We start from the raw sequence: 18164 nt of genomic DNA, 5'->3' as shown, positions 1-18164 counted from the left end.
TTAACTAATACCTTAGAAACCTCCACATGGACATTTTATTATCATCACAGATTCCCTTGTTCACATCTTCATTTCTGTCTTTTCCCATCTTGATAAATGGCAATGCCATCTAATTAGTACCCTGTAATTTCTACCTCTTAAATCTATCACAGTTTAGTCTATTTTTTTTTTAATCATCACTGTATAGTATATAGTAGTTAAGAGCTGATTCTAAAATCATACTGTTTGAGTTCAAATCCTGATTCTCCACATACAGGTTTTGTGACCTGGGACAGGTTACTTAACCTCACTGTATATCTCACTGTTCTTGTTGGTAAACTTGTGAAATTATTAGAACTATGCTGGAACATAGCAAGTACTTTATTCATCTTGAGTATCAGTACTGCTTCTACCATCATCACCACCTCCATTCCCATCCTGGTCTAAGCCTCTATCATCTTTCTTATGAGGATTACTTCATTAATCTTCCAATTGTTTTCTCTACCTATATGCGTGTTTTCCACTCACCTGCCCCAAATCCATTCTAACCCACTCTGCATACAATAGAATGACTTTTCTCAGATATAAATTATATAACATTCCCAGGCCAAAAAATAATCTGCAGGCTTTTCATTGATTATACTTGCTGTAAATTTCAGATTTACATGACTCTTAACTCAAGCCCATGAAACTTCATCTTTTCCCTTAGTGCTCTTCTAGCCACTGTGATATAGCTGTACTATTCATTTTTTCTTTGAGCAGAGTAAATTACCCTCCTCAGCGTCTTTCTACTCTTTGTATCCTAAGCCTGGATATACCATCCCTTGTCCTCATCATTTAGATTTTCACTTAATGTTACCTTTCTTACTTCCCAACCCAAAGATGCCACTCTGATAGTGATAGTCTCTAACTCACCATACCCTTATTTTAAGTTTGCCAAGACTTAGCATGACCTGACATTTGTGTTTGTTGGTTATCTGTTTTTTCCACTAGAATGTGAATTACAGATTTCTATACCTTTGTGAGTTCAAACTATATCCCTAACCCCTAGTTTAGTGTCTGGCTTTATAAAAAAGTGATGGAGAAACTTTTGAGAATACCTTTATTTTTTACTTCATTTCCCAACCTTCCTTCTCTGTATGTTACACAGTGTCCTGAATGAACCCAAGTTCAGGAAAACAGTGCTTAGGCTTTAAACTAGATTCAGCTCCCAGTTACCAACTAGAGTCTTCATCAAGTATAGCTGGATTTTATCAGGATTTACTTGACCACTGAATTATCTGCAATATCTGGACATACAATAAAAGATTTGATACAGCTGCCATTAAAGTAGCTTAAATATAGTATCCTTTGAGGTCTTATTTTATACAATTCTTAACAACCAAAATATTCTCAAATGAACCAAAAGAATGCTTAAGTAGTTGCTACTTATTGGCGTTTACCTCCTAAAGACATTGGAAATTACAAAAATAGGTGGTAGAGCTTGATACCTGATTAGAAACAAGATCATTCACTTGATCAGCATAATGTTTTTAGTTTAGTAAATGAAGACGTTTTATGTTACTGGCTTTAGAAGTGTATGCAGTTCTAGTGGGTAAGGGCTAAAGGAGGAAATTATAACAATAAGAATGAAAGTATGTGAATGAATCTGTGAAATGAAGAAAAACAAGATACTGAAAAATAGGGCATCCTTCATTCTAAAGCTGGAGTGGTTTCTAAAACAGGTTCTTTATTTTGAGCCACAGCATGGACAACACCAACAACACAGTGCTCTGCAAGGATTTCTTTTTTTATATTTCACAGCTAGTCCAAATTTCTCTTTAGTAGTGTTAACATACTCTTTTGTACCATTCACCGTCATTTCAATATTATTGATGCTTTCTCCTTGTTCTTCTACTAAAAGATATATATGCATGAAAAGCTCCCTTAAATCCTTCATTTGATTCTCCAAATTAACAAGTTCCTTGTGTCTCTGTTCTATCTCTGAGAGTTGTGCTTTAGTGATATTGATTTCTGTAAGCAAGCTTTCATTGAAAACTTCCCATTTTCCTTGATGAAGCATATCATTTACTTCTTCTTCAGGCACTTGCTTTCCAGCAACTTCAAGCTGACGGAAAATAAATGTCTTGCACTTCTCTTGCTTTGTTGCTATTGTGTCATTGTATATCAACATAGTTTGCTGAAAATGGTGGAACATTGCGGCATGCTGAGATTTAAGGATCCTTGTGACCACTGATGATGGACCAGTTTCAGCTTCTGATTTTTTTGCTTCTTTTATTAAATCATCCAAACCTCTCTTGATGTGTTCTGCTTGGGTTTTAATCTCTTTCGTAATGCTCGACTCTTTCTTAAGGAGACTAAATCTTCTCATTGAAGCCACCAGACTTTTCTGTTGCTGCCCAAATTTTTGAACATCGTCTGTCAAACTGTTAATACTCTCCTGAAGTTTTTGGATGTCATGTAGGTATCTCTCAGCTACAGGCTCTCTTTCATAAATAACAGCTTGCTGCAGAATCCTTCCTTGTTCCTCTGCTTCTGTAGTTGACACATGCCTGTCTCTAGAGAGTTCAAGTTCCTTTGTTCTTTGCTTTAGCTCTTGAAGGCGATCCTTCATCTTCCCCTTTTTCCTAGGAAGCAAAAATGGTTGAGTTGAACAAAGAAAAGGTGGGTATTTCCCCCTGATCAGTTGGCTTCACAAAGCTATATCTATCTATCTCCCAGAAAAATCCACCGAGTTTTCTGAAAATAGGTTAAAAATAAGAAAAATCAATAATTTCATTATAGCTAAAAGAGAAAACATGATGTAAAATAATGTCTAAATTGCTTTGCATAATTATGGGGCTACTATGAGTCCATTCAGTTGTGTGAAGTAGCTGAGAAAGTAGTGACAGAGATACAACTGCCCCAAAATAATTTTTAAAAGATCTTTTTTATTGATTTTTAGAGAGAAGGGAAGAGGGAGAGAGATAGAAACATCGATCAGCTGCCCTCCTGCACACCCCCTCTTGGGGATGAGCTTGCAATTGGGGCATGTGCTCAGACTGGGAATAGAACCGGTGACCCCTTGATGCTTGCATCGATGCTCAGCCACTGAGCCACACTGGCCGAGCTTCCCCAAAATAATATTTTGTGTCATGATGCTGTCATGTAATAATAGATTGTTCTTGATATGGGAAGATATGTCTTAAAATGGAAGATTTTACTTGACCATATCTTTAACTTTTAAAATGGGAAGGGCACCTGGAATTTCTCTTAGTACTTAAGCTACTGTTCTGGATTAATTTGGTCTAATTAATATTTAAAATGTACTCATTTTGTTAAATATACATTATTTAATTAAAACCAGTATATTGACAGGGAAGATTATATATAAGAGCTTTAAACAATATAGATAATGTTAAATTTATCTTAAAATAACTGAGGCTCCCAGAGTAACACACTATTTGATATAGTTTTGTTTTCTTATCCATTGCATACATATAAAAACCTGTTCTTGGTCTGATTTTACTGATTTCTCAATTGTAGTATTCTGCAAAGATATCCAGACTGTCTTAGAACAAAATTTATGTTAAGGGAGATTTTACAAACATGAGAATATTCTCTATAATAAAAGTCTAGTATGCTAAGTGTTCAGTTGTCCAGTCGAATGTTCAACCAATCAAAGCATAATATGCCAATGATATGTGTTGGCTGCTCAACCACTGCTATGACATGCACTGATCACCAGGGGGCAATCGGCCAGTCGATATGATATGCAATGACCACCATGGGGCAGACACTTGGGTAGGTTAGTTAGCTGCTGTGGTCCAGCCAATCGGGACTGAGCAAGAAGGGCAGGACAAGCCCTGGAGCCCTCTCATGGTTCCTCCCAGCTGGCCAACCGCCCACGTCCTTCCCTGGCCCCAGTGGTGCACTGGTGAGGTCCCTTAGCCTGGCCTGTGCCTTCTTACAATCCGGGACCCCTAGGGGGATGTCAGAGGGCCAATTTCGGCCTGATGGTGGAATGACCAGTCGTTATGATGCACACTGACCACCAGGGGGCAGATTCTCAAAGCAGGAACTGCCCTCTGGGGGTCAATGTACTTCCACAGGGGGAGCGCCACTCAGCCAAAAGCCCTGAGCTGGGCTCATGACTGGCGAGCACAGCATTGATGGCAGGAGCCTCTCCCACCTTCATGGGAGTGCTGAGGATGTCTGACTGCTGGCTTTTGGACATGCCCCAAGGGCTCCTGGACTGAATTTCATGCACTGGGCCTCTAGTATTAATATAAAATTTTATTTTAGGGTCACTGATAACATTGACATTGTGTTGATAATTGTCCATAAGATTAATTTGTAATGATATATACTTATATGTATCTGAAATGAAGTGAATAAAAAGCAATCTTTGCTAATAAAATATTTAATTTTTATAGAGCATCTTGACTTTAGAAAGGCATTTAAAGTACCTTTCATCATATTTTTGCAGCTAAGAAGAAGCTGTTAAGGGAGTTACAAATAGCTCTTTGGTGTCAATCACAAGAAAAGAACTCTAATGTTATGCAGTTATGCTATGGGACTCAGTTTTAATATATTTATGGAAATATTTTTAAAATATATTTTTTATTGCTTTCAGAGAGGAAGGGAGAGGAAAAGAAAGGTAGAAACATCAATGATGAGAGAGAATAATTGATTGGCTGCCTGCTGCATGCCCCCTTACTAGGGATCAAGCCTGCAACCCGGGGCATTTGCCCTTAATGGGAACTGAACCTGAGACCCTTCAGTCTGTAGGCTGACACTCTGTCCACTGAGCCAAACTGGCTAGGGCTTTTTATGCAGATATTTTATCAGTGATTTAGATGTTCTTATAAAGGTATGCTTATCCAATATGTTGGTGGGACAAAATTTGGAGGGGTCTTTATTATGATGAAGTACATAGTTGGGATTCAAAGATTAAAATAACATGGAACTCTATACTAAAAGTTACAACAACGTGTTTAATCAAGGTAGATATAAGTTCACCCAGTTGTTTAGAAAACAAATTTACATCTACTAAATGAAAGCCCCTTGCATTCATAGCAGGGCTTATGAAATTACTGGAGATTTTAGTTACATACAAGCCCTCTGTCAGAACTATCAGAATAGCCATTTTGCTCTCTTGAGTTATTACTCCACTGACTATGTTAGTCAAAGCAAATGAGAGAGGGATTATGTTAGTTCTGAGTGTGGAATTTTGTGACGAAAATTCATAAATTAGAAATTTCCGAACTGTCATGGTAAGGATGAGATTGGAAGACCATACATAATATATGGAAAAGTATTAAAAGGAATGGAAATATTTGTCCTGCAAAAGAGAAGATAAGGGCAATATCTACAACTGTTTTCTAAAATGTGTAGGTCTGGATATGTAAAAGGAATTTGACTTACTTGGCCTAACTCCAAAGGTGGGAATTACATGGAGAGAGGTTCAATTTAGTATAAAGAAGACTCTTCACCCAAGTAGAGCTGTCCTGAGATGAAATGAACTACTTCATGAGATAATCAGCTTGCCATCACTGGAGATGTTCAAGATGTTCTTCAATGATGACCCAGCTGAGAATGTGAAAACGATGTCTGCGTTGCATAAAATGTTAAACCAATGTCCTGATAATGTTCCTTTGTTTTTAAAGGACTGACATTTTATCAATTAATTACTATGGCTTACTATATGCAAAGCTTTAAGTGCTATAATATATATTCAACAATACCTATCCTGAATAATTTACTATCCAAGGGGAGATGGAAAATATGCAATTAAAAGTTAAACCATCGCATTGATGCTTCTCTCTCTCTGTCTCTTCCCCTCTATTGCACTCTCACCAAAAAAATCAATAGAAAAATATTGTTAGGTGAGGATTAAAAGAAAAAATAAACTAGATGAAAAATATTATGCTAAGCAAAATAATCCACTGAGAGAAAGAAAAGTATCATGATCTCACTCATATATGGAATCTAATGAACAAAATAAACTGATGAACAAAATAGATCCAGAGACATAGAAGCATGGAATAAAAAATTGAATCTCAGAGGAAAGGCAGTGTTGGAATTAACCAGAGGACTTATATGCACACATGCATAACCCATGGACACAGACAGTAGTGTGGTGAAGACCTGGGGCAGGCCAGGTGGACAGGAAGTGGGGACAGACTAGAAGAATCAAAGGGGAAAAAAGGAACATCTGTAATACTTTCAACAATAAAAATAAATTTAAAAAAATAACTGTAAAAGAAAAAATAGAAAATAAATTGCTTAAAACCATTTTTAAAAATGAAACTACACCACCAACTTACACTGTACATAAGGATAAACTCTAAATAGATAAATGACTTAAGTGCAAATAGTGAAGTCATAAAAATCCTGGAAGATAATATAGGCAATAAAATCTTAGACATCTCTCATAGCAGAATTCATCTCTTAGGCCAAGAAAAACAAAGGAAAAAATAAACAAATGGGACTCCATCCAATTAAAAAACTTATGCACAGCAAAAGAAACAATCATCAAAATGAAAAGGGATCCCACTGTATGGGAGAACATATTTACCAATGATATATATGATAAGGGGTTAATTTCCAAAATATATTAGTAACTCAACAAAAGGAAGACAATCCAATCAAAAATGGGCAAAGGACCTGAATAGACACTTCTCCAAATAGGACATACAGATGGCAAATAGACATATAAAAAATGCTTGATGTCACTAATCATCAGAGATGCAAATTAAAAATCACAATGAGGTATTATTGCCTCTTGCCTGCCAGAATGGCTACCATCAATCAACAAGTGCTGGTGAGGATATGGAGAAAAGGGAACCCTAGTACACTGCTGGTGGGAATGCAGACTGGTACAACCATTATGGAAAACAATATGGAATTTCTTCAAAATATTAAAAATGGAACTGCATTTTGACCAGTTCTTCTGGGAATATATTCTAAGCATCTAGATACACCAACCAGAAAGAATATATACATCCCTATATTTGTAGCAGCATTATTATATAGCTAAGATCTGAAAATAGCCAAAATGCCCATCAGCAGATGAGTGGATTAAAAAACTGTGGCATATCTACCCAATGTTACTGTAATAAAGAAAGGATTCTTACCATTTGCAACTGCATGGATGGACCTAGAGAGCATTATGCTAAGCAAAATATGTCTGTCGGAGAAAGATAGATCCAGAAGGATCAAACACCATCAAATCTCGGAGGGAAGCAGGGGAGTCGGGAAGGGGGTAAGAGATTAACTAAAGGACTTCTATGCATACACATAAATTTAACGGATGGACACAGACATTAGTGGGGTGAGGGCCTGTGCTGGGAGGCAGGAGCGGGCTGGGCGAAGTCATAGGGGGAAAAGGAAACATGTAAAACTTTCAACAATGAAGAATTTTTTTAAAAAGCTTTGAGACAGCATGGATGGACCTGGAGATTATGCTAAGTGAAGTAAGTCAGTCAGAGAAAGACAAATGCCACATGATCTCACTTACGGGTGGAATCTAATGAACAGAATAAGCTAACGAACAAAATAGGTCCAGAGACATGGAAGCATGGAACAGATTGACAGATCTCAGAGGGAAGGGTGGTGGCTGGAAGAGGTTAACCAAATAACTTCTATGCATACATGCATAACCCATGGGCACAGACAGCAGTGTGATGACGGCCTGTGGTGGAGTGGTTGCTGGGGGAAGGGAGTAAGGGCGGGGATGGGGGACATCTGTAATACTGTCAACAATAAAAGATAAATTGAAAAGATAAAAAATTAAAAATATATTTTTAAAAAGTGTTTAAGATATCATGTCACTTTTGATATAGCCATAGTTTTTCCTTTTTAAAGTTGTTTTAAAATTTATTTTTATTTTTATTTTTTCTACCACCATTTATCCCCTCTATGCCCTCTTCCACCTCCACTTATCTCCTTCCCTCTTGCAATCACCACACTATTGTCCTTGTCCATAAGTTCTCTTTTTTCATTTGTTTAGTCTTCCATCTCCTACCCACACCCACCCCCACACCCAGCTGTCTGCCTGCTCTCTCTGAGTCTGTCTCTATTTTGCTTGGTAGTTCAGTTTGTTCATTAAATTCCACATATGAGTGAAATTTACTTTTCTTTCTCTGACTGGCTTATTTCACTTAACAATGTTCTCCAGGTTCATACATAATGTTACAAAGGGTAATTTTTCCCCTTTTTAAGGCAGAATCATATTCCATTGAGTAAATGTACCACAGCTTTTTTTTTTTTTAATCTACTCATCTACTGATGGACACTTGGGCTGCTTCCAAATCTTGTCTATTGTACAAAACACTGCAATGAACACAGGGGTACTACATATATTCTTTCAAATTAGTGTAAGTGGAATCATTGGCAATTTTTGTTTCTTTAATTAAGTCCATACTGTTTTCCATGTGGCTGTACTAATCTGCATCAAAGGAAACCATTAACTAAATGAAAGAACAATCCACTGAATGGTAGAACATATTTGCCAATGATACATCTGATAAGGGGTTAATTTCCAAAATTTATAAAGAACTTATAAAACTCAACACCAAAAAATCCCCAATCCAATTATAAAATAGGCAAAAGACCTGAATAGATACCTCTCCAAAGAGACATATGGATGGCCGATAGACATATCAAAAACTGTTCAAAGTCACTAATCATCAGAAAAATGTAAATCAAAACTATCATGAGGTATCAACTTATACCTGTCAAAATGGCTATCATCAATAAATCAATAAACAACAAATGTCAGTGAGGATGTTGAGAAAAAAGGAACCCTAGTGTATTGTTGGTGGGAATACAAATTGTCTCTTTTAAATGCTTTTCGTTTTCATCAAGTATTACATATACACAGCTTAAGAAGTCAAATAATTTCATTGCTTATAACAATATACAGTCAACCCCTGCCTGCCCCACCACACTTCATTGTCAGTTCTCAGTTCCCAAAGGGAGTCAATGTCAGCTCCTTAGATATAAGTTGCTTTTGAACTCCCTATTTCTTGATAATCTGCTTATGTAGGTGTTAATTTTCAGATTTAAAAATTATTCTGATTATCTGTTTTGAAAGATGTGGATTTAACCTTTTTTTAATACCTCACCATCTCCTCAAATTTTTCTTCAAATATAGTTATATAACAGTTTGGGTTAAACAGTGTTCTGCATTTATAACCAAATATACACATTAGAGGCCCAGTGCACTAAATTCATGCACTTGTGGGGGGTGGTTCCCTCAGCCTGGCCTGTGCCTTCTCACAGCCTGGGAACCCTGGGGGGATGTCCGACTGACAGCTTAGTGGGCCTAAGCCACCGGTCAGACATCCTTAGCATTGCCACGGAGACGCGAGAGGCTCCCACCACTGCTTCTATGCTCACCAGCCATGAGCTGGGTTTCTGGCTGAGCTGTGCTCCCCCTGTGGGTGCACACTGACCACCAGGGAACAGTTCCTGCATTGAGTGTCTGCCCCCTGGTGGTCAGCGCACATCATAGTGACCACTCATTCCACCATTCGGTCATTTGCATATTAGCCTTTTATTATGTAGGATATGCTGCAGATGAGGCCCCCTAGACGCATAAGAAATGCAAAAATTTCACTGTTAACTCATTCTCGAATTGCCCCCACTTAAAATCAATTTACCCCCCTGGGGGGCATGTGCTGCACCTTGGGAACCACTGGGCTTGACACTTTCCCTCTCTGAGCTTCATTTCTGAATCCATATGCATAGACCATGGGAATTGTAATCTCTTCTCTGCCTGCCTCACTAGGTTGTTATGAGGAGGTTCTGAGCTAATAAACCTAGAAATGTTTCATTAAGTAAGTGATGTCTAAACAGGAAGGGATTGTTATTTTTAACCTCATGGGTACCCTCACAGGTAGCAGGTGCTGATTGGGGAAGGGGCAGGATTGTTTCCTGGGACTGTAACTATGGAAGCTTTGCAGAGGGCTCTGCAGGCCTAGGAGGGGCGGGCTCTGGTCAGTAGCCCTATAGCGGTGGTTGTCCCTGGAGGCACTGGTGGGGGGCAGGATGTTAAGGGGGCTCTAGGTGGGCAGCGAGGCCGAAGGGGGAGTAACCGTCCCGCTTGGTGACATTCTTTAAATTGTAAGGGGTTGATTTGCAGCTGTACCTGCTCAGGGTGGGGCGCCAATCTCCTGGAGTGGGGTGGAGGGGAGATAGGTGGGCTAGGAGGATAGCCGAGCCCCCAGCAAGGTTCAGCACGTTTCAGCTGTGGAGATGGCGCCTCGCTGTCGAGGAAGTGGGGGCGGATAAAGGGCCTGACCCTGGAGGGCTGCCCAGGCCTGCCTCTGAAGTTGTAGGGAGGAGAGTCATGCACAGAGGGGGCCCAGCAGCAGCAGGCCATGGGCCTCGCTGAAGGATGGTGGCGGAGGGAAAAGATTGGGAGTCGGAGTTGTGGGCTACAGCTACCCCCCAGGCTGGGTCTGCTCCCTGTCTGGTCAGCCTCCCCGGACCCCAGGGGTTGTGGGAGTTGGGGTAAGGTGTTCATCCTTCTCCCCCAGGGGTACAGGGGCTGGGGTAGGGTGTCCCTGCAGGGGCATTGGAAGAGCTCCCCATGGCCACTTCCTCTTCCTTCTTTGCAGTCTGGGCTCCTGACAGGCGGTCTCCTCAGACCCCTGGAACTTGGCTCCAGCCACCAGCCCCCTGCTGCATGTGCATCAGTATGCAAATTGGTCATTACGGGGACACCATCATGGACAAATTAGCATATTAACTCTTTATATGTATTGATTAGAGTCACCTAAGGTACTATATACTTTCTCAAGTAAGTTTGTTTTTTGTTTGTTTCTGTGGCTAGAGCTAAGAGATTTACCCTTTTATTTTGGGAAAACTTTTCATTGATGTACTTTCACATATATAGAAAGTGCCCAAAACAAAATGTGCAATTTGATGATTTTTCACAAAGTGAACATGCCCATATAATCATCACAATGATCAAGAAACATTTAACTTTTTAATTTTTCTTAAAATTATTACCTAAGTTTTTCAGTTGCTTCATTTGCCAAGCATACTTCACTAATTCCTTCCAAAATGCTTAAGTTGAGCTGGAAATATCCTCTTAATGCATCTAAATATAATAGATATTCTGTTTTTTTCTTTCATTGTATTATTTTGTCTTTTGAGACTTCTTCCCTGGATACCTCTAGCTTGACCTGATTTACCACATAGCTGTTGTGTTGGAATTTTTTTCTCTTTTGTTGTATGTCTCCTGCCATATACTTCCTTTTAAAATGTAAATGTGCTAACAACTTTTATTTTTTTAAATATTTTTATTCTATTTTTTACACCTGAATGTTTCTGTGGATGTAATTCTTACTTGAAAATTATATATTCCTTTAGCATTTTGAAAATTTTGCTGTTTTTCTCTTAACTTCTTTTGTTGCCCTTGAATCTGCCATCTGATTCCTGATATTTTGTGTAAAATCTGAGATTTTTAAAAAAAATTTCCTTCATGAAACTTTTGGCCTTTTTATTTCTGATGTTCTAAAATGTCACAATAAGATATCCAGCATAGGTCCTTATGCAATATTTGCTAGACACTTAGTAGCTTTCTCAATCTGAAAACTCATGTGTTGAAGATTTTCTTGGGGGGCAGAAATCTTAATTTTTAAAAGAACTTCTGCTTCTCCATTTTCTTGGTATACTTTAGTTTGAAGTTCCCCTGTTTGGATGATGACTTACTTCACTATAATTTTTCTAGTGTCTGCAGGGTAAACTTTCTTGCTAGAGGCCATACAACTAAAAAAGTGGCAGAACCTACATTCAGATATAAATCTGCCTGACTTGCACTTTTTTCCTAATTCATGGTGATAGATTATCCTATTAAAACATACAAATGAAGCTGATCTGTATCAAATCTACACTAATAAAAGAGAAAGATGCAAATTGACTATACCTGCACGACAACCATCAGCCAATCAGGAGTGTATATGCAAATTAACCCACCACCTTTATTAATTTGCATACACAGGCATCTAGCAGCTAGAGCCAGGATGTTTGCGTCATTGCCATGGCAATGACACGGGCGTTATGAACCGCCCCAGCCATGCAGGGCCTCTGAACAGTGTGGGAAGGCAGGGCTAGAGCAGAGAGAGGCAGTGCCAGGGGCTGGAGCGGGGAGAGGCTGCTCTGGGGACCAGGGAAAGGAAGGCCCATTCTTGCATGAATCCTCATGCATGGGCTTCTAGTATTATAAATACTGCCTTTAAAAAGAAAAAGTTCTTGCAGAAAGAAGGTAATAGAGCATATCAGATCTAAAATAATTATGTTGTTTGCAACTTTATTAGGATCTTTAATCAGACTAAATTAAACACTTTACAGTTGAGAAGAGGAAAAGGAATTAGTAGTGATCCCATACACCTACATCACAGGAAGACTCTAAGAAAATTTAATCCTACCTTTGATATCATGTAGAAACTTGGATTGTTATAATTTCTTGTGCCTTAGCTCATAGTCATAGGCTGAGATAACATAGATGGAAATGAAGTATACTTCATTCCTATTTATATACAGATATTTCTGTTTCCTATTATTTAAAATATATATATATTTGTACTAGAGGCCTGGTGCATGGAAATTTGTGCACTGGAGGTTGGGTCCCTCAGCCCAGCCTGCACCCTCTCACAGTCCAGGACCTCTTGGGGATGACCTCCTGCCAGCTTAAGCCCTCTCCCCGGGGGGATCGGGCCTAAGCTGGCAATTAATATACTTCTGGCATCCTGGGAGCCCTTGGGGGATGTCCGATTGACAACTTAGGCTTGCTCCCTGCAGGCAGGGAGCAGCCCTAAGATGCAGTTGGGCATCCTTAGTGCTGTGGAGGAGGCGAGAGGCTCCTGCCACCGCTGCTGTGCTCTCAGCCATCAGCCCGGTATGTGGCTGAGTGGAGCTCCCCCTGTGGGAGCACACTGACCATCAGGGAGCAGCTTCTGCATTGAGCATCTGCCCCCAGTGTGCGTCAAAGCGACCAGTCTTTCCTGGTTGTTCCGCCTTTAGGGTCAATTTGCATATTACTCTTTTATTATATAGGATTGAGGAAAGGAGAGGGAGAGAGAGAGAGAAACATCAATGATAAAGAGAATCATGGATTGCTGCCTCCTGCATGCCCCACACTGGGGATCAAGCCTGCAACCCAGACATGCGCCCTGATCAGGAATCAAATCTTGACCTCCTGGTTCATAGGTCAGTGCTCAACCAGTGGGCCATGCCAGCCGAGCCTGTTTCCTATTCTTGCAGTAAGCTGAAACTATGAATTCTTATAGCTTCAAAGTATATAGTAGATATGCTGTTTGTGCACTATTGTTGTTTTTTAAATGGACTTGTATTCCTGATCATATGGGAAAAAGAAGAAAAAACATTGGAGACTCAAATGAGCAATGAGGGGGATGCAAACAAGACATTTTGATTTTTCATTTATGACAATAAGTTAAATCTAAGATGTTTATATAACTGCTAAGAAGCACCTAGCAAACTTTAAATTTCTCAAAAACTACAAGATCTCCAACTTTCTTTTTGGTAGTATGACTTAGAACAAATCCTGAAAACAACCCCCTTTAACATTTTTATGGCTAGATAGATCTTTCTCTTTTTTAAATTAGAAATAAATGACCAATTTTTATCAAAATCCTGTTTTTCTAAAACATCATAGATTAAATTTTTTGCTTTTAAGAAATAGGATATTTCAAATTGATATTGTAGCACAGTGTATACCTTTACAAAATACTTTAGGAAGGTGAATGTTACTGTCACTGATTGTGGAAACCAAGACATTTGACTCTGACCTTTGTAAAGGTTGTCTTTCCCTGGGTTCTGTCTGTGAAAGAAAAGTTTCCTGAAGGAGTACCATACTTTCATATTTGAATAAAATTTACTTTAAGGAACTCTTCAAAATATATTGATATGCATTTTATATTCAATAATCTTAATAATTTGACTAGAAAAAAAACAAATATGCCGAATCTTTTTTTTTATATGAATCTCTGTATGTTACTGATATTCTAGGAAAAGCATTTCCTTTTAGGATTTTATATCATGGCATGCATAATATAGTAAATGACATTTATATAAAATTATAAAGTTTATATACTGTGTTTATCTTTGTTTATGGGTCCATGTCTTCATTTATTTCCTATGAATAGTTAAAGGGTATTTATGTTAAAGATTCTTTACTGTATTAGGTTATTTTGGTTGCTGAGGAATAAATATCTTTGTAGTCACGAGCTTTTTCTCTTGGTGGTGGACAAGTATACTTAGTGAAGTTTATCAGTAGTTTATCTTCAGTGGTGAATTATATAAGAACTAGATGTCTGGAGCATGAAATTCGTGCATGGCGGGGGGGGGGGGCGGGGGGAAGGGGGGAGAGGGGGTTTTCCTCAGCCCAGCCTTCACCCTCTACAATCTGGAACCACTCAATCGGATCTCAACAGGCAGTCTGACATCCCTCTCACAATCCAGGACTGCTGGCTCATAACTACTGGCTCTGACTGCCTGGCTGATTGCCCCTAACCTCTTTTGCCTGCCAGCCTGATAACCCCCTAACTACTCCCCTGCCAGCCTGATCGATGTCATACTGCTCCCCTGCTGGCCTGATTGCCCCTAATTGCCCTCCCCTGCTAGCTTGGTCCCTCCCAACTGCCCTCCCCTGCTGGCCATCTTGTGTCCACATGGCAGCAGCCATCTTGTGTGTTGGAGTGCTGGTCAATTTGTATATTACTCTTTTATTAGATAGGATGCCTGCAGTGCTCTGCATGGGGGTACATTCTTATCTCATTTTGGGGCACCATGGAGTAACCCAGGCAGTATAAATATGGGCCTAATTTTTATAGCCTGAGTGGATCCTTCACTTCTTGTTGTAATCCTGAACAAGCCAACAGAGATTTTCCTATCTTTTTATATAGACTGTGTTCTATTTTTTCTGGTTCATGCTTCATCTAGGAAGCTCAATTTTAATTCCCTATTATGAACAAAACAAACAAACAAAAAACCCCTAAAACTCAGCTTTTAGTAGTTCATGGAGTTGCTTTAATTGCCTTTCTCTGCTTTGGTTATGAGTATTTTCCCTCCTTATCTCTGGCACTTGGACATTTCTTTACTTCAAATATAATATGTAGTTTTAAAATTTGTCTTTCTTTTCTCAAGATCATATTAAACACTTCTGTATGTAGAAAAGGGAAGAATTTCTTTTCTGTTCATCTTGACTAAAGGTCATAATGATTATCTTTTTTGTTGTTGTTACTCCTTACCTTAGGATAATTGTCCATTGATTTTTAGGGAGAGTGGAAAAGAGAGGGAAAGACTGAAAGAAACATCAACAAGACATCAATGGGTTGCCTCATGCATGAGCCCTGATCAGGGCTGGGGCTGGAAAGGAACCTGCAACCAAGGTACATGCCCTTGACCAAATTGAACCCGGGACCTTTTGGTCCACAGGCTGACGCTCCACCCACTGAGCTAAACCAGCCAGAGCCATGATGATTATCTTTAGAGAGCTAACATAATTCAGAACGTTCCTCAAATCCTTGTTCATTTCTGCAGAAATTGGCTTAATGTAGGTACTCAGTTGCACTTACATGTTGTATGCAAATGGCATTTTCTAGTAGTTGCATACTCAAAACTACATATATAACTAACCATTTAATTGCTTAATCATATATCTTTATAAAATAGAATATTAGGCAAAGTAAGACATGTAATTATATTAGAATTTAAAAGGTAGAAGAGACAAAATTCATGAACATGAAATATTAAGCTCACAGTTATCATTTAATTGCTTAAGCTAGGTGAAATAGATGAGACCACAATTTTACACAATCTTTACTATACCATAAATTTATTTTCTTAATGTTGGGAAAGTTCTATGTTTAACTTAATGCATTGCTATACTGTTTTGAATTGTACTATCAATAATCGACTATAAAAAAAAAAATAATCGACTATATTTTTTAGGTTAAACATATTTGCAAAAAGAAAGAACATTAATTTATAAACATGGTAATCAGCTTCAATAATTTGTTCTGGGAAATAGAAAAGTAAATTTGTATGACTCAAATAAAAGTTTCTCCACCCTACCTAATGCAGACAGGAACATTTCCAGGAACAGGAGTATAAATAAAAATTACCTAGTAATTTAAGAAATATACCCTGGGATAGATACATTATAGATTTTTAAAGATGTTTTCTTTTTATAGTTACTATATTGATGAAATAAAATATTTTAAGAAATGTAACCAGAACCAGTTCTTATCTAACATAAAATGGGGCATCTTATTTTATTTGTGGCTTTTTGTGAATGAGACCAGTTTGAAGAATTTCCCTAGTTCAAGGTGAAAGAAGCTGATGTTATTGGAATAGTCACCACTTTGGCTACTTAAATGAGGGAAAAAAATATATTGCAAGTTGTATATATATTTCTCAAAATTTGAATTTTATGATGCTCTTGTAATGCAGTCTTTCAGGACCTTTTTATTTTATTTTACTTTTAATTTAGCTTAAGTAAGTTAGTTGTTAACTGACTTGTTTAAATATTAAGATTCTTTCTTACCTGATGAAAGTATGGTGTGCATGCATACTTTGGTAACAATTATAAAATAACTTTGAGGGAATACCAGAAAATAAACTCTGTTTTGGTTAACCCTCTCTATATATAGTGCTTTATTTTGAAAGTGTTAGACATCCTATATATGTAGAAATTAAATGATTCTGAATTAAAAATGTAAAACTATCAAATCAACTATAATATATTGTTTTACAGTTACATACTGTTAATACACTAGCTAAAACATTTTAAAAGTTAATACTTTGATATTTCACAGTGATCCTTTTACAAGATTATGTTCTAATTTCCTCAGATTAACTTTAAAATATTCTGGGAAACAACAATGAATAAATTAATTATCTTAACTTTTTAAAGGTTATGCATTTGGGCATAAGCTTTTCAAAATTCAATGTTAAGTGTTCTTTAAAGCAAGTAAGTATGACTAATTTGTAATCATTTTAAAAAGCAAGAATTTTAAGTTTGTTTATATAGGATCTGAATTTCCCGTGTTTCCAAAATGAGAAGCTCTTTTTTAAAGGACTTAAAAGAAGTTGATTTTTATTATAGTTGTCTATTTCTGAGATCTCTAAACCTAGATCTTGTTCCATTTATTAGCAATATATAAGAGCATATCAGCTCCTGGTAGTCGTGTCTAAATCTGAACAAAACAGGCGATTTTAATGATCTGTTGAGCTATTTTTAAATGTCACAGATTTCTGGCTACAGGTGTCTCACATTAAAAAACACAGAAAAGAGTGGTTTATTACCTTTGTCTTGTTCCTTTTGTTGCTTTTCCACCTTCGGTGTTGGAGTCCTTTCTTTGAGAGGAAAACCTGTCATCTGTAATGTTTTGATCAAATGATTTGTCTCTATCTTATAGTTCACAGGCGATTTCTGTACATTTTCATATCATTAACTTAATTGAAAGCCAAATTAGGAAACCAAATAAGTTAGAGATAAAGTTGTCCTTTTGCTGAGAAGAACAAATTGCTTACTTCACACCCGGAGAATCCGGTTCTGCCAGTTAACCGCCCATTCTTTAGATTAAAGGAAGATCATTTTCATTGGAGCTAGTTGGTAACAGGAAGTCCTTGTTAAACTGCCTACATGGAGTATTTGGCACAGGTTCTGTAATTCCATTTCTATATTACATATAAAATACATTAGTTAATAAAATGGGAGTTGTAATTAAACAAAGGTTTCTTTGTTGTTGTTTTTTAGGTATCAAAACTTGCTAAAATATACAGAATTCAGAATAAATAGGAATGGAAAGAAGCTTGGTGTAAAAGCTTTTGGTTCCATTTATTTTAAAATGATTGCATTCTAGTCTATTTTAGGAAATCCCAAGGGCTTCACTCATAAAATCATTGAACGACAACTGCCTGAAAGAGCTCCTGTCTTTAAAGCTTCTCCCCCTCTTTTCTTGCTATTGTACCTGGTGTTCTTATTTTAAAATAAGTTTCTTCAGAGTTTTCAATATAGGAAAACTGAAGTTGGGCTGCAATGTTATGCAATTTATTTTATCAATATAACAATTCAAAATTAATTTTTATCAGGGTGAAATATTTGTTTGAAAAATTAGAAATAAAATATCTCTAACATTAGTAAATTTCTTTTAAAAAATATATTT

At 37.6% G+C, this 18164-nt stretch overlaps 2 protein-coding genes across 3 annotated transcripts in view; one reads left to right on the top strand and one right to left on the bottom strand.

The window, feature by feature from the left end:
• The window catches only part of ARL13B (ADP ribosylation factor like GTPase 13B), a 70480-nt gene that overhangs the window by 26469 nt on the left and 25847 nt on the right, over positions 1-18164 (top strand). The window lies entirely within an intron of this gene.
• On the bottom strand, positions 1686-17568 carry STX19 (syntaxin 19). Of its 2 annotated transcripts, XM_036448278.2 has the most exons (3): positions 17302-17568; positions 5386-5571; positions 1686-2606 (listed from the first exon to the last, which is right to left on the bottom strand). In XM_036448278.2, exon 3 carries the CDS (start codon positions 2591-2593, stop codon positions 1709-1711), a length of 885 nt encoding a protein of 294 aa, XP_036304171.1. In that variant the 5' UTR covers positions 2594-2606; positions 5386-5571; positions 17302-17568; the 3' UTR covers positions 1686-1708. The 2 variants fall into 2 exon arrangements, with proteins under 2 accessions (XP_036304171.1, XP_045440007.1); XM_045584051.1 differs by lacking the exon at positions 5386-5571.

This window comes from Pipistrellus kuhlii, unplaced genomic scaffold, assembly GCF_014108245.1.
Source record: "Pipistrellus kuhlii isolate mPipKuh1 unplaced genomic scaffold, mPipKuh1.p scaffold_m20_p_2, whole genome shotgun sequence".
NCBI classification, from domain to species: Eukaryota; Metazoa; Chordata; class Mammalia; order Chiroptera; family Vespertilionidae; genus Pipistrellus; species Pipistrellus kuhlii.
The sequence above is the reverse complement of the archived record's forward strand: the minus strand, read 5'-3'. Positions and strand labels throughout refer to the sequence as shown.

Excerpts from the sequence above, each read along its gene's own strand:
- STX19 (XM_036448278.2), bottom strand. The coding sequence starts at position 2,593 with ATGAAGGATCGCCTTCAAGAGCTAAAGCAAAGAACAAAGGAACTTGAA.